This window comes from Oryctolagus cuniculus, chromosome 2 (genome assembly GCF_051225735.1).
Source record: "Oryctolagus cuniculus isolate XC-2025 breed Fujian yellow rabbit chromosome 2, ASM5122573v1, whole genome shotgun sequence".
Lineage (NCBI taxonomy): Eukaryota > Metazoa > Chordata > Mammalia > Lagomorpha > Leporidae > Oryctolagus > Oryctolagus cuniculus.
The window spans coordinates 165,510,028-165,537,128 of record NC_142868.1 but is presented as its reverse complement, the minus strand read 5'-3'; the positions used below and the strand labels follow the sequence as shown (position 1 = coordinate 165,537,128).

Sequence of the window (27,101 nt, the reverse complement as noted above, 5' to 3'; positions counted from 1 at the left end):
GGGAATTGCAGGCGGTTCATTAGTCAAGAGTCAGAATACAGAATCAGAAAATTGTGTACATCTTAAGCATTATAACTTAAAGTACATTCATGTATATTCATTTGTAAATTTTTCGTGGGAACTCAAGCCTCTCTTTCCTAAGGATGTCTCTGATCAAATTCCTGTTGAGTAGCTTGCATAAAATATACCTATAAGTAACTTTTTATACTTTTTTAGTTTCACCTTTTTTGAAGACTCTGTAAGAAACTTAAAACTGATAAAATATGTTGAGACTCATCTCTTTTTTTTTGAAAATTTGTCTCACCACACAAAATGTAACAGCATTTTTTAGTACCTAATTTTTATAGTCTTTCCAGAGCATTCAACTTAGTTTGCCTCAAACTTCAATTCTCCTTTCTGTTTGTATTTTGTCGATTTTCTTTGTGTTTAAATAACTTAGTAAATTTTTTCTACCACTGGCATACACAGGTTTGGGGGAAAAACATAAACCATTGAAAGTTTAAAACTCAATTGACAGGAGCATAAGCATACATAGGAGTTAGAAAACAACCTAATTTGCATGTGTTGGGCATCAATATGTTTCACACAGGTAATGGAAAGTGTAACTGATCCTTGATTTGGGTAATTTGAGGTCAGTTAAGAGACCTTGTACTGTTTCCCCCTAATCTGCCAAAGTGTCAGAAATTCATTAGAGTAAGGTCATTTCCATCCAAAGGAGCATTCTTCAAATGATATATTACCTTGGCAACTTTATAAGTTCATGACCAAAGATTTTAATAGCATCCAGAGTTTTCAAAGAAATACTTCTCCTTACTGAATGAAGCAATGTAAATTGTTTAGCGGTATGATTTAGAGTTTTGAATTATATAATAACCACTTTGCTGTTGTTTGATATTTTTTTTCTTTTATTTGTTAAATATGTGTTGTTCCATGTTATACTTTATTTTACAGTGGTACAGAAAAAAAGAAAGAAAAACCACAAGGACAGAGAGAAAAAAAAGAGGAATCTCATTCTAATGATCAAAGTCCACAAATTCGAGCATCACCTTCTCCCCAGCCCTCTTCACAGCCTCTCCAAATACACAGACAAACTCCAGAAAGCAAGAATTCTACTCCCACCAAAAGGTTTTAACTGTCCCTGAGTTCAGACCTAGGGAATGGTTGTAATGATACCTAAATTCTGTGACTTGGGAAAAAGTTGGCTACCCGTGGATTCCAAAAAAGAAAGCCTAGGGTCTTTTTTCTGTTTTTTGTTGCTATTGGGGAACAAAGATTTAAGGTCAAAATTTCTTAGTTAAAACTAGAAAAGAACTTAAGTTACAAGCAATATGATAAAAGAACTGCAACAATAATCTACTTTTTAAAACCAAAACAAAAAAGTTAGTTTTTAATTTGTATATAATTATGCATAACTTTATAGCCATGGGTAGAAAATGGCCATATGTAGTTTTCCTCACCATATTTTGGCATCATTACAACCTTCAACTTGCAAGGGCCCTTCTCAACAAATGGCTCTTCATTGTGGCTGCATCTCAGTTTCAGTTTTGGGTCTTGGGAGGATAAGTTCTTGCTTAAGTAAAGAAATGAATCCATTTCACCTGGTCTTTTCTATGCTGAAGGCTTGCTTGAGGGCTTTTCTCTGTGTCCGTAATATTAATATTTAAAATTTGTGAGAAGGGGAGAAGGGACAAACATTCTAACAGTGTGTGTGAGCCTAAATTGGGGTTCTAAACCTGCATGCTGGGAGTTCACTGCTACAGCTGCCTTGTAATCAAATATTGAGACCAACTTAATTAAATTTCCTGTTTTAGAGATGTTGATTCAAGCTTTATGATTAGGTATAGATGCATTTTATCATCATACTGCTGCTTGGTAATCTTAGGAGACAGTTAAACTATTCCGAGAATTGGCTAGGATTTTAGTAAAATAAATGACAACTATTCTTAAAAGACTTATGATATATTTCTATTTGATCAGTTTAATATTTTGCCTCAAATCTCTAATGGAAATTTGGAAAAACAAAATACTCTTCACTTGATTAATGCATGTTTACCATTTACAGAATGCTTTGTGTGTGTCATGCAGATTCTTACTCTGCGTAAATGGTTTGTAAATCTTTTGCCTGGTCTCTTGTGGAGTTTCTCTTGAATATAGCTTTTAATATTTCCAACTTTGGATTGTGCGTGGTTAAAGGTGGCTTTTTATAAACAATCTCTTTAAGGTTCTCTAAGGTTTAGATTTGACTTGGTACCTTCTTTGTCCCAGAATCTTTTTTTCAGCTTCTTGAGGGCTCCTGGAAATGTGCTTGCCCTTCTTGGTTACTCTCTGGATTTACTCTTGTGAGAAATACTGGAAGACTGGATGAGTTTTAGGATAATTACAATGCAGCCAAAGAATCATTTATTTCAGTTACAAGAAATAAAAGGGAGCCAGCATTGATAATAGCACATTCTTTTCATGTCAAATCTTGTTTATTTCTGATCATTAATAGACTTGTCTCTAAAGGTATAAATAAGAATTTTACTTCTTGTCCCACAATTTAGAAATCATCACTTTTACCATATATAATTTATTTACATGAGGGGATGTATTTACATAAAGAATTCAAGTTGGAGCCATGTAATTCAATGACAATGAAAAGTACAGTTTGTTTTGCAATTACACATTATGAAAAATACTATTACTTAAAGATTAAGAAAATGGTTTTTTCTTCTGTTATCAAAGATAGAGATTTTTTAAAATCAGATATTTGTTCTTGTGAATCTTGAATAATATTGAAGATTATGAAACAGACTTGGCAACTGCTTTGTTTAATTCCTTCACTCATCCAGGCAGAGCCTTTCAACTAATCCTTCTTTCTCTTTTCTGGATTAGCTTTAAGAAAATGTTAATTGCTGCTTTTTTTGTTTTGTTTAAAGTGTCCGTTACATGTCATTGCTGCTCCGAATTGTGTCTAAGAAATTTATATATTTCTTCCAGTATAAAACGACCACCAACAGCTGAAAAGTCACATAACTCATGGGAAAATTCAGATGATAATCGTAATAAATTACTGAGAACTCCTTCAACATCAAAATTAATATCAAAAGTTACTAAAAATACAGACAAGTAAGTATTATAGTTCTTGGTCTGTTGTATCTGAAAATTAATTCCATGACTGTCATGTTTGCCTGTATACTTATATGTCTTAACTTGAATCTCTAAAAAAAGAATCCATATTAAAATGTCTATGTTTTCTTTCCTCCTGTGTTTTTTTTTCTTTTAAGTATTCTAAGAAAAGCTGTATCTTCCAGTTAATGACCCCTAACTCAAATAGTGAATCTCAGTAGTCCTATACGATTTGAGTATATTTCTTAAGTTTTTATGCTTTCATTGTTTAGGTGATATTATACGATGTTCTTTGTTTTATAAAGTAGTGCATATTAGTAATGGAGGCTAGAGAAGCTTTAAAAAATATTGATGCTTAAATTTTCCTTCTAGAAATTATTTAAGGTGTAGGTTAGACAGTGAAGCTGTTATAATTTCTTCAGGTGATTCTAATGACCAGCCGTATGAAATTATATAAAATAAATGTGTTCTTTGAATTCCCTTTTTTAGGCATAAAGATGTCATCATCAACCAAGGTAAATTAAAAAACCTTTTAAAAATATTAATTTTGCTTTCCTACATAGTTTAGTGTTTGCTAATTTATAAGAATATGACTCATTTTCATTTGGTGTACTTTATTAGTTCATAGTAATCAAAGAGACATTCATTATTATAGTTATTTAAGAAAATGCCCAATTTTTATTGTAAGATATGTCATTTTTGTCTCAACCAGCAAAAATGTCAACCCGTGAAAAAAACAGCCAAGGTAAGAATAAGCTACGCAGTTGGTTGCCTTCTAAGTTAATTTCTTCTTGGATCTCTTATTTGGCTTTTCATTATTTATACTTTTTGGTTTTCCTGGAAATAGGGTAATTTGAATGAATCCAACTTTTTAAGAAATCCATCTGATTTCTGTGAGACCTGATGATTCAAGTAACAGAAAATACAGTATTAAAACAAGATATGAAGTACATTCTTTAGTTCTCTTTAAAAAAAGTTAAACACAGAAAAGCCATTTAAAAGATTGATAAATTTTAACTCAATTTTCTGTCTTGCCAACTTCATTGCAAATAATCACTCATTTCTTGATGCTAAGACTGAAAATACTACAGTGAGTCTAGCAAATTCATATCCTCTTAAAATTTTCTTACATTAATTGTGATTTCTGGCTACTTGCTGTTGTTGGCTTGTTCTGACCAAAAAAGGAGAGCAGACTTTCTGTAAATGTGTATTTAACTTAATTACAAAGTAGGTAAGTTTTATCCATCAGCTCTACATTCTCCTTAGATTGCCTGTACATTTAATTGACGCATGCTGTTCTAAATGAAAGCATGTCTTTTCTGTGCATGCTTTCTGCGGCTCATTTCTATGTGTCATAGTTATCTTTATTTTCTGGGTTATTAACCAGCTACAAAATGGTTAAAATTTTTGTTAGAGATCTAACTTAATTTCTGTGGTTTTTACTTTCTTTGGATCCAAAAAATTTTCATTTGTAATCATCTTTCAGTCATTTGTTCTTATATTGAAAACATTGATTAAGCTGAATTTTTATGACATTTTCTCCTTTAATTAGATCTTACTTTCTTCTTCCATTATACTGCAGTATAGATTAATGGTTGAGATACTTTAAGGAAAAAGTGAAATTTTATTTACAAAGACAGTTATTATTATATACAAAAATATTTTAAAAAATAGAGGCAGTGAAAAACAGTGAATGGGAGTCACATGTTAGTGTTTGGTACTGACTCTTGCACTTAGTAACCGTGTAACCTAGGCCAAACAACAGTGATCCTGGATAGTTGTCTTGGATGAAATAATATATATGAAAGTACTTTAAAAACAGAAAACAGTGTGATTGCAGAATGGTGCTATTATTAGATGTTTTGCTAAAGAGCTCAAATTTTATAAAATCCTCATCAGGTAAATGAGAAAGGTCTGCTTGCCTTTTCTCACATTGTGGTATGTTCTGTGGAAGGAAAAGAAATTTAAAATCGGTATGTAAGAGTTGTTCCTGTTGGTGACACAATTCTCAAAGTCATCCAGGGTAAACGAGTAAATAAATATGTTTAAAAGGAGAGGTTTTGCTGTGGAGGCACCACTGAACAGGATTTTAGCCATTGTCTGGGAAGAATTAAATGAAAAGCTGGAAAAAGAACATAGAAAAATAAGTTAAATTCTGTTACAAGACTTTTAACCTCAAAAAAGATGGTCCCAGAAACTGGAATTTAATAAACACCAAATGTTGCTTGCATTAAGCCTTATTTCTGGAATTTGAGTCTATTCTTTTGCCACTTTAGTCAGCTATGTCCTGTCTGGTGGATATATTCTAATTATTAGAATGTACCTGTAGGGAGAACACTTTGTTTCTGTCTGTCAGTGTAGTTTGGGCTTTACTGAGATTCAGGCAGAGGCTATTGAAAGAAGTAGGTGGATTGTAGATGGTTTAGGAGATAGGAAGAATGTAGGTAGTAAGGAACAGAGCGATTTGTGAACACCAGCTTGGGCAGCTTTTTTAGTGGCATCTACTGAAATAGGGAGTAGTAGATGAATGAAAAGAATAAGAATGAAAAAAAAATGAATGAAAAGAATAATGTTATGAAAAGAATAAGAGGTTGGATTTGGACAGTTAATTGCCTTGGAAGTATCTAATGAATAGATACTTAGCAAGCAACATGATGTAGATGTTTAAACATAATAACTGGTTTCACTCTGCTTTATCGATGGTGACCTTATGTAGCTTACTTCACCTCCCTAAGTCTTTGTTTCCTCACCTGCTTTTGAAATAACATTAAGCCCTGAAAAGGTTATTATAAAAAAGTAAAGGCAATAATAAAGTGTTTTAACACAGTGCCTGGTACATAGTACCAAATGAATTTTAATTATTAATATGTATTTTCTGGCAGGATTTGCATTCACATGTTTAGAGTAAGATGAAAAGATAACCATGAGATACATATTCTTCATTTGCTATAAATTGTAGATCTGTCTTAAAAATTTGATACTCATTTTGCATGGTATATTCACAACACTTTTTTATATTTTAGCTATTCTGTCATTTTGGGACAGTTTTTTAAAATATGATTTATTAATTTCTTTAGCTCTTTTATGACAATGACAACTGAATTGTTCCAAGCCATGTGCTTTGATTTGGAAAGAAGCCTATTTACAGTTGGTACATTTAGGTGAGTGGTAACAGAGAAAACTACCTAACAGGCCTGTGTCCTCCAGGTATAGCAGAATAGGAGAAAAGCTGTAAAGCTGCACACTTAGGCGGAAGGCAGGAAACTGCTTGAATGCTGTAGGAAGTTGATAAGGATGTATATAGGGCAGTCTGCTGAGGCTAGTTGGGGGAAGAAGACAAGTTACTCAACTAAAAGGGCCTTTGTGACCTGAATCTTAATCTATTTCCTGGAGCCTAATTCACTTGTCTTACTCTTTCCTTATTCAGCTCAGTTCTGCTTCAGTCACAACAGAGAAGTAGTGCTAGCAACTCAAGTTAAAATTAAATAAATTTTCCTGTTGGACTATTTATTGTTAGAAAAGTGACAAGTTTTGTTGTACGATAAGTATAACTGTTAAATTCCTCGTCCTTACAGTGGTTATAAAATCTATTTTTTAAATAAGGAAAATAAGTGCTATATCTTCTCATTATTTCCAGAGTAGAAATGTTCTCAAACTTTTATATGTTACTGTCTTTACAGGCTTAAATTATCTTAAATCATTCTTGTAGCATCTCAAACTAATTCTGTGTATTTTTCAGATTGACAGATGAAATAATGTGTGTTTATCATGTCTAGTATAATGTTGTAAAGTACATATACATTGCAAGATAATGAAATCGAGCTAATTAACAAATATAATAGCTCACATAGTTCCTATTTTTGTTCTGAGAACACTTAACATTCACATCCTTAGAATTTATCAAGAATTCAGTGTATCAGGGCCGGCACCATAGCTCACTTGGTTAATCATCCGTCTGCGTCGCCGGCATCCCGTATGGGCGCCAGGTTCTAGTCCCGGTTGCTGCTCTTCCAGTCCAGCTCTCTGCTGTGGCCCGGGAGGGCAGTGGAGGTTGGCCCAAATGTTTGGGCTCCTGCACCCGCATGGGAGACCAGGGGGAGGCACCTGGCTCCTGGCTTTGGATCGGTGCAATGCCGGCCGTGGCAGCCATTAGGGGAGTGAACCAACAGAAAGAAGACCTTTCTCTCTCCTTTCCTCTCTCCCTCTCTCCCTCTCTCTCTCTCTCTCTCTCTCTCTGTCTATAACTCTGCCTGTCAAAAAAAAAAAAAAAAAGAATACGGTGTATCGTCATTAATCAGCCTTCTCTACAATTGATCTCTTGTACCTGTTCTTTGTATCCAACTGTGATTTTTCTGTCCCTTGACCAACATCTCCTGAACTCCCTTCCCCACTAACCACCCTAGATCCTGGTAACCACCGTTCTCCTCTCTGCTTCTAGGAGATGAACTTTTTTAGATTGCAAATATTAAGTGAGAAGTATTTGTCTTTTGTACCTGGCTTATTTCACTCGATGTCATTCAGGTTCATCCATATTGTCACAAATGGCGAGGTTTCCTCTTTAACAGCTATATAGTGTTCCGTTTTGTATATATTCTGCATCTTTTATATCAGTTCATCCGTTGACAAACCCTTAGGTTGATTCCAAATCTTGGCTTTTTTTTTTTTTTTTTTTTCTCCAGTTCATCCATTGACAAACCCTTAGGTTGATTCCAAATCTTGGCTTTTTTTTTTTTTTTTTTTTTTTTTTTTGACAGGCAGAGTGGACAGTGAGAGAGAGACAGAGAGAAAGGTTTTCCTTTGCCGTTGGTTCACCCTCCAATGGCCGCCGCGGCCGGCACGCTGCGGCCGGCGCACCGCGCTGATCCGATGGCAGGAGCCAGGAGCCAGGTGCTTTTCCTGGTCTCCCATGGGGTGCAGGGCCCAAGCACCTGGGCCATCCTCCACTGCACTCCCGGGCCACAGCAGAGAGCTGGCCTGGAAGAGGGGCAACCGGGATAGAATCCGGCGCCCCGACCGGGACTAGAACCCGGTGTGCCGGCACCACAAGGCGGAGGATTAGCCTAGTGAGCCGCGGCGCAGGCCCAAATCTTGGCTTTTATGAGTAGTGCTGCAACATACCCAAGAGAGAAGATACCTCTTTGACATACAGACTTCATTTCCTTTGCGTATTAATCCAGTGGTGGGGATTACTGGATCTTAAACTTAATGCTATTTGAAATTAGCACATAATTAGTTGTTCATGTGAAGAACCTGAATGAGTGAGACCCCAACAAAAAACAAATCTTCTTATTGGAGGAAAAGGGAACTCATAAATCACCAAGTCCTTCTCTTACTTCCTCTTATAGTGCAGCCTCACTGCTCTAGGATTAGATTGATTTTTGCTCAACTATCAGTGTGGTAATGTCCTAACTGTACAGATGTACTAAGATGAAGTACAGTTATAATACCTTACAAAATTGAGAATTAATTGACTATTTCTTACTAGAGACCCATCAGAAAAATGGCTTCACTGGTGGGTGTTTGGCCTACTGGTTAAGATGCCCACACATTTAGGGAAGGTATTGTGGTTTAGCAGGTTAAACTGCTTCTTGAGATGCCTGCACCCCATATGAGAGCGCTGGTGCTTTTATCAGAGTGCTGGCTGCTTGCTTCTGATCCAGCTTTCTGTTAATGCACCCGAGAAGACAACAGATGATGGCCCAAATACTTGGGTTCTCAGCATCAATGTGGCCCACCTCTGGTTGTTGGAGACATTTGGGAGATTGAACCAGCTGATAGAAGAACACTCTCCTCCACCCCCATTAGGTTTCCAGCTTCAGCCGGGCCCAGCCATGGCCATTGCTGTCATTTGGGAAGTGAACCAGTGGGTTGGGCCTCCTGCATCTGTTACTCAATCTCTCTGCCTCTCAAAACAAACTAAATAAAAATGGCTTCAAATGAAGGGTATGTTAAAAGTCATCTTAAAATACATATGGTCTCAAAATCTTTTGGCAATTTGTTGTAGCCAAATGGTTGCTCAAAAATTTTTTTGAAGATTTTATTTATTTGAGGGATAAAGTTTAGACAGAGAGAGGGAGAGACAGACAGAAAGGTCTTCCGTCTACTGTTCACTCCCCAAATGGCCATCGTGGCCAAAGCTGGGCCAATAGAAAGCCAGGAGCCAGGAGCTTCTTTCAGGTCTCCCGTGCTGGTGCAAGGCCCAGGTACTTGGGCCATCTTCTATTGCTTTCTCAGGCCATAGCAGAGAGCTGGATCAGAAGAAAGGCAAACAAGACATGAATTGGCACCCATATGGGATATCAGCACCACAGACTGAGGCTTAGCCTACTCGCCACAGTGCTGGCCTCATGCTCAAATAACTTAAATTATGTAAACTCATTTATGAAATGGGAGGAGGATATGTACTTAATTCTAAAATTTAAACTTCCTACTAATGCACCTGGAAGGCAACAGATGTTGGTCTGAGAACTTTGTTCCTGCCACCCATGTGCGAGACCCATTTGGAGTTCCTGGTTCCTGGTTCCCTGGCTGCTGCTGGTATTGGGTAGGGAAACAGCATTCTTGCTTTGTCTATGTGTCCTAAAACCTGGTCATACCCATGTAAACTGTGCATTATACCTGAAAGAATAGCTAAACTTTACATATAAGGACTTAGAATAACATTGTCCTTCTGACACTGTATATTATGTCACCACTGAAAGAGAATTTGGGGGCTGGCACTGTGGTGTAGTGGGTAAAGCCGCCACCTGCTGTAGAAGATGACCCAAGTCTTTAGGCACCTGTACCTGCGTGGGAGATCTGGAAGAAGCTCCTGGCTTTGGATTGGCACAGCTCCAGCTGTTGCGGCCATCTGGAGAGTGAACCAATGGATGGAAGACCTCTCTCTCTCTCTCTCTCTCACTCACTCACTCACTCTCCTTTTCATAATAAATAAATCTTAAAAAAAAAGGGTGGGGGGGGGGGAATGTGCAGTTTGAGACCACCAAAAAGTCAGAAGCCCTTAATTGAACTTTGGATAGATTCTTTTTTTTTTTTTTTTTTTTTAAGATTTATTTATTTATTCATTTGAAAGGCAGAGTTACAGAAAGGCAGAGGCAGAGAAAGAGAGAGATCTTGCATCCACTGGTTCATTTCCCAGATGGCCGCAAGGGCCGGAGCTGTACTGATCCAAAACCAGAAGCCAGGTGCTTCCTCCAGGTCTCCCACATGTGTGAAAGGTCCCAGGCACTTGGGACATTTTCGACTGCTTTCCCAGGCCATAGCAAAGTTGGATTGGAAGTGGAGCAGCTGGGACTCAAACTGGCAACCATGAAGTATACCGGCACTGCAGGTGGCAGCTTTACGTGCTACGCCACAGTGCCAGGCCCAATTGGATAGATTCTTGCTACTGAGATTGTATCCAGAATTCAGAGAGGGGTGCTAGTTTTAAGTCTGTTTAGTATAAGCAGGAAAGGAAACCAAATACTGTATTTCTAAAGGATATATGTACTTAGTTCTAAAATTTAGATACTGACCTGTTTTAATAGTTATATAAACATAACTTGGATCCCTGTGCCTGGGTTTTGTCCAAGTATTCTCTGTAGTTTAAAAGGAGCCCCCAAAAAGGAGGTAGTTTCCCTGTTAGAGAATTTTTTTTTAAGTCCCCAAGAAGCCAGAACGTGATTTCTTGATGTTGTGATTGGGAGCAGTATGCCAGATTAAAATATGTGTAAGAGATGTCCAATATTTTTTTAATAGAAACCATCCCAACTTCCGAGAATATGTGTTCTTGACATCCTCTTTCCTTAGTTTCAGCTAAGAAAAAAGCCCCACATGCTTTCTCTGCCCATGGCAAATATGACTTTTCATAAGAGCACATCTAGTCTTGCTTATTTATTATATTGTGCTTAAGGCCATTTGCAAATAGTGTATGTATGTATGTATTTGACAGGTAGAGTTACAGAGAGAGAGAGAGACAAAGAGAAAGGTCTTCCTTCTGTTGGTTCACCCTCCAAATGGCCAGTACGGCCAGCGTGCTGTGCCGATCCAAAGCCAGGAGCCAGGTGCTTCCTCCTGGTCTTCCATGTGGGTGCAGGGGACCAAGCTCTTGGGCCATCCTCCACTGCCCTCCCGGGCCACAGCAGAGAGCTAGACTGGAAGAGGAGCAACCGGGACTAGAACCTGGCGCCCCAACCAGGACTAGAACCCAGAGTACCGGCGCGCAGGCGGAGGATTAACCAAGTGAGCCACAGTGCTGGCCCCAACAAATAGTGCATTTCACAACCATAGACATAAATGATTTTAAGCGAAATCTGAACTAGAACACTTTTTTTAAAATAAAAATCTATATCTATCTATCTAACAGTAATATATGGAGAGCGAGATCTTCCATCTGTTAGTTCACTCCCCAGATGCATGCAGCAGCCAGGGCTGAGCCAGGCCTGAACCAGAAGCCAGGGATTACATCTGGATCTCCTACATCAGAGACAGGAACCCAAGTTCTTGGGCCATGATCTTCTGTCTTGCAGATATATTAATTAGATGCTGGATTGGAGGCAGGACTTGATCCTAGGTGCTCAAATATGGAATGTTGGCATACCAATCAACAGCTTAACACCCTCTGTGCCACAGTGCCCACTCCGCCTTTTCCAATTCTGTTTTTCAACTGTGTCCGTTAACAGAGATGTTCTCTTAGTTAAAAATCCATCCTGTTGAGCTGGTGCCCTCGCTCACTTGGTTCATCCTCCACCTGCGGCGCCAGCATCCAGTGTGGGTGCCGGTTCTAGTCCCAGTTGCTCCTCTTCCACTCCAGCTCTCTGCTGTGGCCTGGGAAGGCAGTGGAGGATGGCCCAAGTGCTAGGGTCCCTGCACCCGCATGGGAGACCGGGAAGAGGCTCCTGGTTCCTGGCTTCGGATCGCTGCAGTTCCGGCCGTAGTGGCCATTTGGGAAGTGAACGAATGGAGGGAGACCTTTCTCTCTGTCTCTCTCTCACTGTCTATAACTCTACCTGTCAAATAAATAAGTAAATAAAAGAAAAATAAATTTAAAAAACGAAAAATCCATTTTATCCCATTGTGGCACTTAGACTTCATGTTATATTGCAAACTCTATCAGTTGTTACTGTTTTCCACAAGCACTTTGAAAAGAAATTGAAATTTGTGATTAGGGTTAGCAGAAAAAGGTTACAGCTTGTTAATGTCATATACCAACATTGCAAGGAAAAACATAGTAACTCTAATACCACTTCCCTGAATTGTATTCATAATTGGTTCTCTGAGGAACAGTTTTACCAAAAATGATCCATTTCTCATTTCCTTTAATAATGCCTTCTGAACCAGCTAAAGATTGTGAAATATTTTCATCTTTCTTAAAATGTTTGCAAATAATACAGTTAGTTCCCATATACTGACCACTCAGATTTATTTCATCTTCAGTTTTTGCTTTATTTGACTCAGGGTTTTTTGTTTTTGTTTTTTAAAAGATAAAGCATTAAAATTCAAGCTCTTGAATTTTGTATACAAGGTTGTTTTTTTTGTTTTTTTTTTTGTTTTGTTTTTTAAGATTTATTTCTTTGAAAGGTAGAGTTAGAGAAAGAGAGAGATCTTCTATTGGCTGGTTCACTCCCCAAATGATTGCAGTGGCTGATGCTGGGACAGGATGAACCCAGGAGCCTCTTCTGGGTCTCCCACATGGGTGCAGGGGCCCAAGTACTTGGTCCATCTTTCACTGCTGTCCCAGGTGCATTAGCAGAGAGCAGAATCAGAAGTGGAGCAGCCCACCCAGAGTTAACCCTAATGGTAGAGCTAGAAACGTGCCATGGGATTCCAAATTCCATTAAGTTGGCATGTACAAATGCCATCTTACTAGTTAAAGTGATCAATTTAAGTTCATAATTGATCATAAAGATAGGATTAAGTGTCAAAGGGATCACATAAATAAGACCAGTGTCTGCTAATAATAACTGATAGAATTAAAAAGGAGAGAACAATCCAACATGGGAAGCGGGATACACAGCAGACTCATAGAATGGCAAATGCCCTAAACAGCACTATGGCCTTGGAATCAGCCCTTAAGACATTCAGATCTGGCTAAAAGGGGAGTTTCTCAGGCATGGAAAGCCAAGACACTGTGGCAAAAAAAATGACCTAAATGAAAGATCTCTGTGAGTGAGATGCCAATGTAAAGAATGGGCCATCAAAGAAGTAGGTACCTTTCTCTGAAGGAAGGAGAGAACTTCTACTTTGATTATGGCGTTGTTTAAATAAGGTCAGAGTTTTTGAACTCAAAAGGCTTCCCTAGCCTTGGCAGCTCATGACAAGAGCCTCGGGTGATCACTGACGTCATAAATAAGAGTGTCAGTTATTAAATCAACAACGGGAACCACTGTGCACGTCCCATGTAGGATCTCTGTCCTTATTATGTTGTACTACGCAAATTAACGGTAAAATTAGTATTCAAACAGTACTTTATACTTTGTGTGCCTGTGTGGGTGCAAACTGTTGAAATCTTTACTTAGTATATACTAAGTTGATCTTCTGTATATAAAGATAATTAAAAATGAATCTTAAGAATGAGATGGGGGCCGGCGCCGCAGCTCACTAGGCTAATCCTCTACCTTGCGGCGCCAGCACACCAGGTTCTAGTCCCGGTCGGGGCACCGGATTCTGTCCTGGTTGCCCCCTCTTCCAGGCCAGCTCTCTGCTGTGGCCCGGGAGTGCAGTGGAGGATGGCCCAAGTGCTTGGGCCCTGCACCCCATGGGAGACCAGGAGAAGCACCTGGCTCCTGCCATCGGATCAGCGCGGTGCACTGGTTGCAGTGCGCTGGCCGCGGCGGCCATTGGAGTGTGAACCAATGGCAAAGGAAGACCTTTCTCTTTGTCTCTCTCTCTCACTATCTACTCTGTCTTCAAAATAAATAAATAAAATAAAAAAGAATGAAATGGGAGAGGGAGTAGGAGATGGGATGGTTTGCAGCTGGGAGGGTGGTTATGGGGGTAAAACTGTTATAATCCAAAAGTTGTACTTTTGAAATTTATATTTATTAAATAAAAGTTTTTAAAAAAAGTGGAGCAGCCAGGATTTGAACCGGTGCCCATATGGGATGCCAGTGCTGAAGGCAATGGCTTTCCCTGCTGCACTACAGTGCCAGCCCTAAATGAAAGAGCTATTTGAGAAGAATTTATCCTTTCAAAAATGGTCTTTGTTACTTTCTACTATAAAATTGTAGTATTTCTAGGTTCTTGATTATCTTCTGTTCTTTAATTCTGAGGTTGTAGAATAAAACTGAATGTATCAGAGAAAAGGCTGAAACTACAAATTCTTTGTAATTATGTATTTGCAGGAATTTAGTAGCATCATACTCTGCAACATTTTAGTTAAATAAAAATCTCAAAATTCAGTTTGAGGGAGGCTGTTTCATTCTGAAGATTATAAAATACCAATAAGAATGAACTAAAGTGGCAACTTTTGGGGAGAAAGATACTTTGAGTCATAAGCATTCGTTTTTTTTGTTTGTTTTTGTTTTTGTTTTTGTTTTTTGACAGGCAGAGTTAGAGAGAGAGACAGAGAGAAAGGTCTTCCTTCCATTGGTTCACCCCTCCAATGGCTGCTACGGCCGGCACGCTATGCTGATCCGAAACCAGGAGCCAGGTGCTTCCTCCTGGTCTCCCATGCGGGTGCAGGGCCCGAGCACTTGGGCCATCCTCCACTGCCTTCCTGGGCCACAGCAGAGAGCTGGACTGGAAGAGGAGGAAGTGGGACAGAATCTGGCATCCCAACCGGGACTAGAACCTGGGGTGCCGGCACCGCAGGCGGGGGATTACCCTAGTGAGCCGTGGCGCCAGCCAAGTCATAAGCATTCTAACTATTCAGAAGGCTCTGTACAAGTAGTACCCCTAACACAAATGACTGCAGTCGAAAGCCAGATCTCCAATACTCTGCTCTTGCCAAAATGTTGAATCCAGAGACGGAGCTAACCGTGAAAACAGGAACGGAACTGATACTGGAGTGGAGATCACTTTTTACGATTTGTGAAAGATTAATAAATTTTGATAAGCACCTTGTAAATAATTAAACACCTTTAGTAACCAGTATTTACACATAAAAATATGGATCATTTCAGGCTTACTGCCCTTCTCAGAATACCTGAGATAGCATTTTCAAAACAGTGAGGTTGTCGATTAGGAAATAGGATGAGCATTTTGCAGTTTGAGGGCTTGCACAGTGTAAAGGAAATACTAAGGCAGGAAAGCAAAACCTGAGGAAACTGGGCACAACACAGATAATTCAATATCAAGTGTTTCAAATGTTGTGTAAACATTGATTCTTCCCAAAGACAATAAAGCTGAAACATCCTTGTCCTACACTACATTCCCTGATTTCCAGATATTGGCATCCAGACAGCAACCAGTATTATTCGGATTTTAAGTAAGCTATACCATCAGGTCACTTGTGTTCTGCAAACCAGCCTGGGGACCTCACTACTGCCTGAACAGCACTGTCCAGCAGAAATACAATGTATAACACATATGTAATATAAAGTCATGTAGTACATTTTTAGAAATTAAAAAAGTGAAATTAAGTTTAATAATTATTTACAGTGATATAGTCAAGGTATTATTTTGATGTGTGATCCATATAAAAACTTATTGAGGTATTTTACATCTTTCATATTAACTTGTCAAAATTCTGGTATGTATTTTATACTTATATAGATTTAGAGTGAATATTTCCAAAATTTTAAATAATAAAATTTTAGAACACAGTCTAAAAATTCGTTTTACTTGATTTCCCTTTCTGTGATTGTAGGAAGTTAGATTAAGTGAACTCTTAAGATTTCTTTCAGTTCTAACACTATGTCTATACAAAGAAATGAACTAGCAGTTGTATCAATGGTATCCTACAGAATTTTTTTTTTAAAGAAAGTAAACTGCAGTCTTTTGTTTTCTGCTAAAATGTGCTGCCTCTCAGTGCCAGGAATTGTTGGAAGAATTACTTTTTTAGTCTCTAACTCTAGTGTGGATACTGCCAGCTTGACAGGCAGAGAAAGCATCTTCATCCTTGTGCACATTGCCATTTTCATTTTGTATGGGGAAAGTTAGTAAGCACTAGATAGCTCTTTACTTTCCCATTTGATTGTGTGCTTGATGGTTGAAAAGTGAATTAACACGGTATTCTGAGCTGTCATTGCATTTGTTTTGTTGCATATTACAGCTAATTGTTTTCCTTTGTTATATATATTTTCCGTTCTGAGTGGGAATAGAAGCATCTATTAAATGTTTTATTTTTCATTGAGAAAGCATTTATGGTGCCTCTGATAAAAGAATGTGTGAGAAATTAAAAAGGACAGGATATCTTCCTTAAAATACTTATGATAAAATGCTAGAGGGAAAAATTATATAATAAATCAACACCTATAAGAATGAACTATATGGAAAGGGACAAGATGATGTGGGTAAGGATGATTGCAGGAAGGATATCTGCAGCTGGTAGTCATTAAGTTATCAGCAAAGTCCAGCTGTGCTAAAAATCATCAGGAAGCAGAGCCCACTCTTGGATTCAGAAGTGATACAGACAGATATCATGTGGTGTTAGCCATGGTGTGGGAGGTTTAGTCTGTTCTTAGATCAAACCCTGAGGGTGAGCACACTGTCAGGTATAATAAAAAGAGCTTGAACTTCCCATAGCAAGTACAATTAAAAAAAAAAAATTTAAAGATCTATTCATTCGAAAGCAGATAGAGAGAGGGAGAGAGAAGGAGAAAACTCTTCCATCCACTGGTTCCCTCCCCAAATGGCCATAACAACCAGGGCTGGGCAAAGCCAAAGCCAGGAACCAGGAGCTTCTTCCAGGTATCTTGCATGGATATCAGTGACCCAAGTACTAGCGCCATCCTCTACTGTTTTTCCCTGGCCATTAGCAGGGAGCTGAATTGAAAGTGAGCAGCTGGGACATGAACCGATACCCATATGAGCTGACTGCATTGCAAGAGATAGCTTTGTCCACTCTGCCACATAGTGCTGGTGCAGGTGGTGTGCCAGCCTCCAAGCACAAGTTTTTAATTTGACTCCAAAGAAATACTTGCTGACATTCAGCAAGTAATTTATATTTCCTTTTTTTTTTTCATGATTTGTGTTAATGTATATTACTTCATTACCATGTAGTTATCTCTGTAGGTAGCCTAAGTCATTAGAGATAGTAAGATGGTAATAGCTTCTGGTTGGTGATTGAATTTTTAGTATGGTTCTAATGCTGTTTACTAGGTTAGCAAGTGCTAGCTATTTCCTATGCTTTTATGCTCAGTCCCTTTTTTTTCCTTTTAGGGTATTTTGTAACCATTTCACAGTCACCGTCAATGTTTATTAAACCTACCTATATGTAGGTACTCTGAATACTAAGGGCAGGGTTGCCTCTGTTTGTTTTCTGACTTTTTTTACTTTTTTTTTTTTTTTTAAGAGTTTTAAATTTGTTTTGAAAGGCAGAGGGAGCAAATGAGAAATCTCCATCCACTAATTCATTCCCCAAATGGCCGCAAGGGCCGGGATTGGTCCAGGTCAAAGCCAGGAGCCAGGAACTCCATCCAGGTCTCCTACATGGATGGCAGGGGCCCAAGCACTTGGGCTATCTTCCACTGCTTTTCCAGGCACATTAGCAGGGAGCTGGATCAGAAGCCAAGCAGCTGGGACTTGAACCATCATTCAGATGGAATGCCAGCCTCACAGGCAGCAGCTTAATCCTCTGTGCCACAGTATCTTCCAGTGTCTCCTACTTTTGAAGGAATAAGAACATATCCTATTTTGTTTAATGACATGAAATATTATTTCCTTTTGTAAAGGATTATAAATACTGGTTTGAGTCTAGATTTGTCTTTTATTTTGATAAGAACATTAAGTCTGAGATCTGCCGTGTTAAATTTTTCATGGGTCCAATAAATTGTTGTAGACCAAAGATGCAATGTTGCATAGCAGACCTCATGACCTTTTGTCTTGCCCAAACTTTATTATGCTAGTCATTGAGAACTCCTCATTTCTCTCTCCTGTTAGTCCCTCACCACCATTACACTTTGATTCTGTGAATTTGGCCATTTTAGGTACTTCACATAGACCATGCAATATTTTTTATCTTTATATGACTGACAGTTTATCTGTGTAGTTATATATTGTAGAATTCCTTTTTGAAAACAGTTTCATTCCAATGTATATATGTATCTTTATCCATTCATCTGTCAGTGGATCTTTAGGTTGTTCCCATATCTTGGCTGTTACGGGTAATGCTGCTGTGAACATGGGAGTGCTAATGTCTCTTCAAGACCCTGATTTCAATTATTTTTCGGAAATACCTACTAGTGGAGTTGCTGGTTCATGCTGTAGTTTTCTTTTTAATTTTTTCTGAAAAAAACCTACATTCTGGTTTCTGTAGTATTTGCACCATTTTGCATTCCTACCAGCAGAGTAGAAGGGCTCCAACTTCTCTATGTACTCATCAATGCTTATTTTTTGATACTAGCCATCCTTACAGGTGTGATGTAATTTCTCAAACATTTTCTCCTACTCTGTAGGTTGCCTTTTCCCTCTGTTGTTTCTTTTTTTGTGTAAAATCCTTTTAGTATGTAAGATCATGTTTTTTTATGTGTTAGTAAAATACTAGTAGGTTGATCAAGTGTGGTGGACATGGTTGTTGTCTGTCCAAATAATTTCTTTCTTCTTTTCAAGAATTAAAAAAAGTCCATCACCAAATTACTCTCTTTAGTATTTTCTACCTCAGCTTTCTGGCCTTCTTGTAGAAATATGTCAAATTAGATAAATTATTATTAATTATAAGTGGCTTTTCTCATTTAAGGAAATGGCTAGTGCTTTTTTCCCTTACAGTGTGTTTGACTAGGCCTTTGTTAATATCACTTTGTTTTCAGTATGCTGTGTAATGTTTAACAGAAATATATATTGTGAGAATAAAACTAAGTAGCTGTTTTTGTATCACATTATCCACCTATTGTGATAATACAGGAATACATGTGACTTAATATTTTTCTTGTGTTTCAACAGAAGGAGAATATATTAAAATGTTTATGCGGGGTCGGCCAATTACAATGTTCATTCCTTCTGATATTGACAACTATGATGACATCAGAACAGAACTGCCTCCTGAGAAGCTCAAACTGGAGTGGGCGTATCCTTCTCTACCAGGACAGCAGATTTGTTTGCTTTGTCTCTGATTTAAGAATAACTAGTTTCCCTAATCAATCAAAATTGTCTTTATATTGTGTAAATATAACCACTTGAGAAATTAAAAAGGATACATCATCTCTGATCCTTTTGCACATTTTTATGTATTAGCAATCTAAAGCAGTCAAAATTAATACACTCTGAAAGGGCAAAAGAGTATCCCATGAACATCGCAGCTGGTGCAGGTGGTGTGGTAGGAAAGCACTGGAGCGGAATGGAAGAGTGCTGTTTTGAGTTTGGTTCTGCTCATTCTCTTCTGTTAACCTTAACTTCCTTTAGTTATTAAAAAGAGTTAACAACCCCAGCCTCACATGACTGTTTAAAATAGAGTTTTGCTAATAAGTTCACCTAGAAATTCTTGGCTTCTCTTTGAACCTTTAAGAAACTCTGTAAAGCAGAGAGTAATTAAGAACTTCAACTCTGCTGTCTGCGTCCATTCTCCTATAACCCCTTGCCCTCCTCCTTAAGTTATTCCCTCTGTTATATAGATAACAGCTTAGGAAAACTTAGTAGTCCTGTAATTCAGTACAACATCTTTTTAACTGACATTCTATGTTTCAAGCTTCTTGCCTATCCTTACAAATCATTTAGGTCTGGCATAAATACCACTTTCTCAGATAGGTCTTCTTTTGCTCCCCTTCTTCTCTCTCTAACCATCTAAATTAAGCCCTCCATTTATGCTTTTTCGTCATTTCATGTTATTTTTCTTTCCATAATCTAATGATAGATTTGGTGGTTATTTCTATCTTCCGCAGCAGCACATAAACTCCAGAGATAGAGGCCTCACATTTGCCTTGTTCAGAGCTGCATGTCAGTACTGTGCCTCATGCCTATTGGGAGCCCAGTATATTTGTCTAGTGAGTGAGAAAACAAAGATTCAAACACATTGGAAGTCTCAGGATTGCACAAGATAATGACAAAATATGGGTTTTCTAGTTCTGGTCTTAGTTATGATTCCCATGTGTGTCCATGAAAGCATGTTAATTTAACTCCCTGAGAATTATACTTATTAAGAACCTTAACTCTGCATCTTTTAAGATATGGTTATCGAGGAAAGGACTGTCGAGCTAATGTTTACCTTCTTCCTACTGGGGAAATAGTTTATTTCATTGCATCAGTAGTAGTACTATTTAATTATGAAGAGAGAACTCAACGCCATTACCTGGGTCATACAGACTGTGTGAAATGGTTGGTATCATTTAATGTTTGATCGTTTTCTTTCAAAATTTTAAAATTTTGGTAATATTGAAAATAATTTCTTATGCGAAGCTCAGAATATAAAGATATTACAGACATTCTGCAGAAGGTACTTTAAAAAGGAAAAAAAAAAAGACTTGGAATCCTCCAAAACAGTTTTTGTGATATCTACAGCAATAAATACAGTCCCCCCTAAATATTTATTGGAATCTCTTCTACTTTCACAGATCCCTGATAGTCTTTCTTCTTCTTCCTCCTCCTCCTCCATTTTCTTCCTCTTCTTTTTTCTTTCTCTTTTCTTCTTCCTTCTATGTATTTAAAAGGTAGAGTTAGGGGGAGAAACAGAGACAGAAGGTCTTTTCATCCATTTGTTCACTCCCCAAATGGCTGCAGTATCCGGGGTTGGGCCAGGCCAACCCATGAGCCTGGAACTCCATCTAGTTCTCCTGCATGGGAGGCAGAAGCCCAAGCAATTGGGCTGTCTTCTGCTTTCCTAGGGAGCTGCATCAGAATTGGAACAGCCAGAACTCGAATTGGTACCTCAGTATGATGGCTCAAATAATTGCATTTCTGCTACTCATATGGGAGACCTAGATTGAGTTCCTGGTTCCTGGCTTTGACTTCGCCCTGGCTGTTGTGGGCTTTTGGTGGAATGAACCAGTATATGGGGCCCCTCACTCTCACTCTCGTCACTTCCTTCCTCTTAAATAATTAAGTAAAAATTTGAAGAAAAAAATAAATATTGCTGTTCAGTTACGCTTAATAATTTATTATTTAAACCTATCATTTACCAATATTTAAAAACTTATGTTTTTACCTTTATCTAGGAAAAATTAATATATGACTTAGAATATATACGTATTATTAGACTTTTAGAAATAATGGAAGCATTGTAGAATAATATGTATGCAAAATTATTTATTACAGCATTGATTGTGATATTAAAGATTAGAAATAGCCTATTATTCAGTTGCTAACTAGTGATGTTGTGTTATACCCGTACATCTCCATGCACATGTAAAGAGAAGAAGGAAGCACTTTATGTATTAATATTGAATGATACATAACTTAAGTACAGATGTTAAAGATTAGGATAATGTGCAATGCTCTACCATTTGTATAAAAAAGAAATAAAAAATAAGTGTTTCTCTTAGCTTTCACATATATAAAAATGTCCTAGAATTATTAATACAAAGAAACTAATTATAATGGTTACCTTATAGGGAATTTCAGGGAGTAGAGATGGGGTGAGGTAAAGGAGATCTTAGCAGATAGGGCAGGTGAGAAAGAAGCCTTTCTTAATTTTTTTTTTTTTTTTGGACAGGCAGAGTGGACAGTGAGAGAGAGAGACAGAGAGAAAGGTCTTCCTTTTGCCGTTGGTTCACCCTCCAATGGCCGCCGCGGCCGGCACGCTGCGGCCGGCGCACCGCGCTGATCCGATGGCAGGAGCCAGGAGCCAGGTGCTTTTCCTGGTCTCCCATGGGGTGCAGGGCCCAAGCACCTGGGCCATCCTCCACTGCACTCCCTGGCCACAGCAGAGAGCTGGCCTGGAAGAGGGGCAACCGGGACAGAATCCGGCGCCCCAACCGGGACTAGAACCCGGTGTGCCGGCGCCGCTAGGCGGAGGATTAGCCTAGTGAGCCGCGGCGCCGGCCTTAATTTTCTTTTATACCTTTTTCTTTTTAAAATTTATTTATGTATTTATTTGAAAGGCAGAGCGACTGAGAGAAAGAAAGATTTTTCCATCCATTGGTTCACACCCCAACAGCTGTAACAGCCAGGGCAGGGCCAGGCCAAAGCCAGGGGCCAAGAACTGCATCTGGGTCTCCCACATGGGTGGCAGGGGTACAAGCACTTGGTCCATCATCTGATGCCTCCCTAGGCCCATTAATGGGAAGCTGGATTGGAAGCAGATCAGCTGGAACTTGAAATCTGGCACTCTGATACGGGGTGCAGGTGTCCCAAGTGATGGTATAACCTACTGCACCACAACAGCAGCCCCTCTTTTATAGCTGTTTGGATATTTGAACCATGCAAATGTATTACCTTATCAAGAAATTTTAACTTTTTAAAAGAAAGATCTGGGGGTGTGCTTTTGGCTTAGTCATCTTAGTAATTCAGTTGTGACACTTACATTCCATATCAGAGTGCCTGCATTTGAGACACAGTTCTATCTTCCTGAATATTCATACCCTAAGAGACAGCAGGTGATAGCTTAAGTAGTTGGGTCCCTGCCACCCAGATAGGAGCTTTGACCCAAACAGCCTGAGCCATTGTGGGTGTTTGAGGAGTGAACCACTAGATGGCACCTCTGTCTCTTTAATTATAAAAAAGATAACTGAATTAAATACAGCAAAATGTTAAGTGTTAGATTTCTAGTTACCTTTGTGTTGTAGTTGATCTCAATACAGGACATAAACTATTTAAATAAAAAATGAAATTAAAGAAACATTAATAAATACCAGCTTCCTTAGTTATCAAAGAAATTAAAATAAGATACCATTTATACTCATCAAATTAGGTAAGTTTTTTTTTAAGTTATTTATTTGAAAGAATTACAGAGAGAGAGGGATCCTCCATCTGCTGGGTCACTCCCCAAATGGCCACAATAGCCAAGGCTGTGCCAGATCAAAGCTAGGAACCAGGTTCTTCTGGGTCTCCTGCTTGGGTGCAGGGGCCCAGGAACTTGGGCCATCTTTCACTGCTTTCCCAAATGCATTAGTAGGGATCTGGATGTGAAGTGGAGCAACTGGGACTCGAACTGGCACCCATATAGGATGCTGGCACTGCATGCTGTAAGTTAACCTGCTGTGCTACAGCACGGCCCCTAGCTAATTACTTTTTTAAAGATTTCTGTTAATATAAGGAAGTTGTAAAACTTTTAGAATGTTTATACTGCTCTTCTGGGAAGTAATGAGCAATACATAATCAGATGTTCACTGCTGGTTTTTTTGTAGAAAAGTACAAATGGCCTAAAAGAATTGTTACGTCGTGGTGGTGGTGGTGGTGGTGGTGGTGGTGGTGGTGGTGGTGTGTGTGTATATATATATATATATATATATATATATATATATAAATTTATAAAATAATGAAAAATGCTTGTAATTTAGTAGATTGAAATTGTACAATGTTGGGAGCCGGTGCCATGGCTCACTTGGTTAATCCTCCACCTGCAGCGCTGGCATCCCATATTGGTGCCAGGTTCTAGTCCTGGCTGTTCTTCTTCCAGTCCAGCTCTCTGCTGTGGCCCAGGAAGGCAATGGAGTATGGCCCAAGTGCTTGGGCGCCTGCACCTGTGTGGGAGACCAGGAGGAAACACCTGGCTCCTGGCTTCAGATTGGCATAGCTCTGGCCATAGCGGCCATTTGGGGGCAAACCAATGGAAGACCTTTCTCTCTCTCTCACACTGTCTAACTCTGTCAAATAAATTATAAAAAAAAGAAATTGTACAATATAATATCCCATTTTTGCTGTTTTTTTTTTTTTAAATATAAATACCTATGCCTGTGTGCATGGATGAGAGGAAAACTTGAACAAATGAAGACAGTTCAGTTTGTTACCATGCTACAGTTGTGGATAAATATTTTCTTCAAATTTAATGTGCTATCAGTTTGTTCAGCTTTAAATGGGAAAAAAATAGCTTAGAAAAAAAAACTTAGAAATCTTCAAATAATTTTTGTTTGACTTGCCAAAGAACTATTGTAATATTTTTGTGTTTAAAGATTATTTGTTGGGGCCGATGCTGTAGTGTAGTGGGTAAAGCTGCTACCTGCAGTGCCAGCATCTCATATGGGCGCCAGTTCAAGTCTCAGCTGCTCCACTTCCAATCCAGCTCTCTGCTATGAACTGGGAAAGCAGTAGAAGATGGCCCAAGTCCTTGGGCCTCACACCCATGTGGGAGAACCAGAGGAAGCTCCTGGCTTTGGATCGGCCCAGCTGTGGCCGTTGCGGCCATCTAGGGAGTGAACCCTCAGAGGGATGACTTTCTCTCTCTCTCTGCCTCTGCTCTTCCTCTCTCTAACTCTGGCTTTCAAATAAATAAATAAATCTTTTAAAAAAATTATTTGTTTAAAAAAATGTTGGAACTAGGGCACATTTTTGCTGTTTCACATGTTTCCAATATTTAAAGTTGTTGTTAATACTGCTTTTTAGCCTTGCCATACACCCTGACAAAATTAGGATTGCAACTGGACAGATTGCTGGAGTGGATAAAGATGGAAGGGTGAGTTGGCACAGTTCTGTGTGTTTTATACTTGGTGATACTGCTGTTAAAATTGAGTTGATTATCATTTTAACCACAATGAGCTTATTTTTTTCTTCTAAAATGTACTAAAGGATTTCTTGTGTAAACAGGTAATAAACATTAGAACATTTTAAAAGACAAAAAATAATCATACTGCTTAAATTTTTTTTTCTAAAATAAAAGTGTTCTCCTTAGAGAAACTATTGACTTTTAATGATGGGAAGTCTGATAAGCTTGTCACAGTTTTCTTTACATAGAATTATTTACCAGTGTTTGCCAAATGGTATTGCAATTTCCCTTAACTGACAGAGTTCGTGATTTTAAATATGTTTAGAACAGTTATCACTTGAAGTGTTTCGCTTTTGAGTAGCTTCAATAAGTTCGCGGACCATGGAATTAAAAGACAAATTTATTTTGTGCATAAAATTTTGAAATCCATGCATACTTTTTTCATAGTACACATTTTTTATGAACTTTTTCAAGGCTCTTTTGTGTAACATTCCTTATTCCTAAGAATCAACATTGAATATAAATAATGGTTGATACATACATATGAATAAACTCATGACATTATGAGTTCAGTTTCTTTAAATAGATGTGGAGAGGTTATATTATATGGCTTTTAATAAGTGTTTACTTTGGGAAAATTATTTAAATCTCTATATCTAGTCTTCTCATCTATTAAATTATAATACTACCTAAAGTTAATAGGATTGTGAGGATTGTGAGGTTTAAATGAACATATATGATATACTTAAATGGTATATGGATGTGGATAGGAAGTGTTAAAGCAATCATATAGATAGGATTAAATGTCTGGTAATAATAATAGAATTAAAAAGGAGTGAATGCTCCAACATGAGAATCAACAGATTCATAGAGTATCCACACAGCAGACTCATAGAATGACAGTTGCTTTAAGTAGCACTCTGACCTCAGAATTAGCCCTTAAGGCATTCTGATCTGGCTGAAAAGGCCATGAGAGCATTTCAAGCATGGAAAGCCAAGACACCAAGGCAAAAATGTCCTACATGAAGGACCTCTGTGGGTGAGACCCCAGTGGAAAGGAAATGGTCATCAAAGAAGGAGGTACTTTCCTGTAAAGGGAGGAGAGAACTTCCACTTTCCTTTTGGCTTTGTATTTACTGACAGAGTTTGTGGGTTCAGAAGGCCTCCATAGCCTAGGCAGCACATGTCAAGAGCCTCAGATGATCACTGATGTCTTACATAAGAGTGTTAATTGTTAAATTAACAAGAGTCACTGTGCACTAACTTACCATGCAGGACCTCTGTCCTCAAAGAACTGTGTTAGGAGAGTTAACAGTAAAACTTGCTCTCAAAGAAAAAAGAATGTAGTTGCAACTGAGAGGGTAAATCCATAAAACTATTATTAGAAAATATCAGTTTACAGCCATGTTTCTAATTAGGAAGTATTGTAAAAAATAAATGATGGAGGTTAAAAAAATTCAAGTTATAGATTTAAAGAAATGTTATTAGAACATAGTAAATACCCAAATTGTTTGCTGCTACTATTGTCACTGTTGTTATTTCCTTATTTTCATATTATTAAAAGAAAAATACTTACCGAAGATCTTTGGGATCATGTCTAAGTCTAGTAGTGATTTCCTAATAGATACTGACCAATCCCTCTTACTTTGTAAAGATGGTGCGTAGTCCTGAGTGGCAGTGGTATTTATTTGCATCTACCTCAATACCAGTGAGTCCTGCTGTCTTGTGTCTTTGCAGCCCCTTCAACCCCACGTCAGAGTGTGGGATTCAGTTAGTCTGTCCACACTGCAGATTATTGGACTTGGAACTTTTGAGCGTGGAGTAGGATGTCTGGATTTTTCAAAAGCTGTAAGTAACAATTTTTGAAGAAAGAAAAGAAGTTAAACTCATTTTGTATGTATGTCTCCATAGAAAATGATAACTCTAACTGAAAAGGGAAGTGTTAGCCATTGCTAATATTAGCTATTGCTAAAATATTAGCTTTTTTTTTTTTTTTTTTGCCAGGCAGAGTTAGAGAGACAGAGAGTTATAGACAGAGAAAGGTCTTCCTTCTGTTGGTTCACTCCCCAAATGGCTGCTACAGCCGGCGCTGTGCCTATCTGAAGCCAGGAACTGGGTACTTCCTCCTGGTCTCCCGTGTGGGTGCAGGGACCCAAGCATTTGAGCCATCCTCCTCTGCCCTCCGGGGCCACAGCAGAGAGCTGGACTGGAAGGGGAACAACCAGGACTAGAACCTGGCACAGGCGGAGGATTAGCCAAGTGAGCCACGGTGCCGGCCAAATACTAGCATTTTAACCCAAGTACTAAACTTTGATTTAGATGGGATCCAAGATACTGTCCAGAA

At 38.4% G+C, this 27,101-nt stretch overlaps 1 protein-coding gene across 8 annotated transcripts in view; it reads left to right on the top strand.

Moving 5' to 3' along the window:
• EML4 (EMAP like 4) overlaps positions 1-27,101 on the top strand; it is a 179,691-nt gene that overhangs the window by 106,371 nt on the left and 46,219 nt on the right. For 3 of the 8 annotated variants that reach the window (XR_016229419.1, XM_008254477.5, XM_089326500.1), the window contains 7 exons: positions 952-1,125; positions 2,980-3,108; positions 3,598-3,623; positions 19,129-19,252; positions 20,347-20,496; positions 24,658-24,727; positions 26,495-26,605. Coding sequence is in view for 7 of the 8 variants with exons in the window: in XM_008254477.5 (XP_008252699.1) it covers positions 952-1,125; positions 2,980-3,108; positions 3,598-3,623; positions 19,129-19,252; positions 20,347-20,496; positions 24,658-24,727; positions 26,495-26,605 (784 nt within the window). In the remaining variant the exon portion in view is untranslated. Of the gene's footprint in view, positions 1-951; positions 1,126-2,979; positions 3,109-3,597; positions 3,624-3,820; positions 3,854-6,187; positions 6,270-19,128; positions 19,253-20,346; positions 20,497-24,657; positions 24,728-26,494; positions 26,606-27,101 lie in introns of those variants that run through there. The other 5 variants (XM_008254475.5, XM_089326499.1, XM_008254478.5 and 2 more) reach the window with 4 other exon arrangements.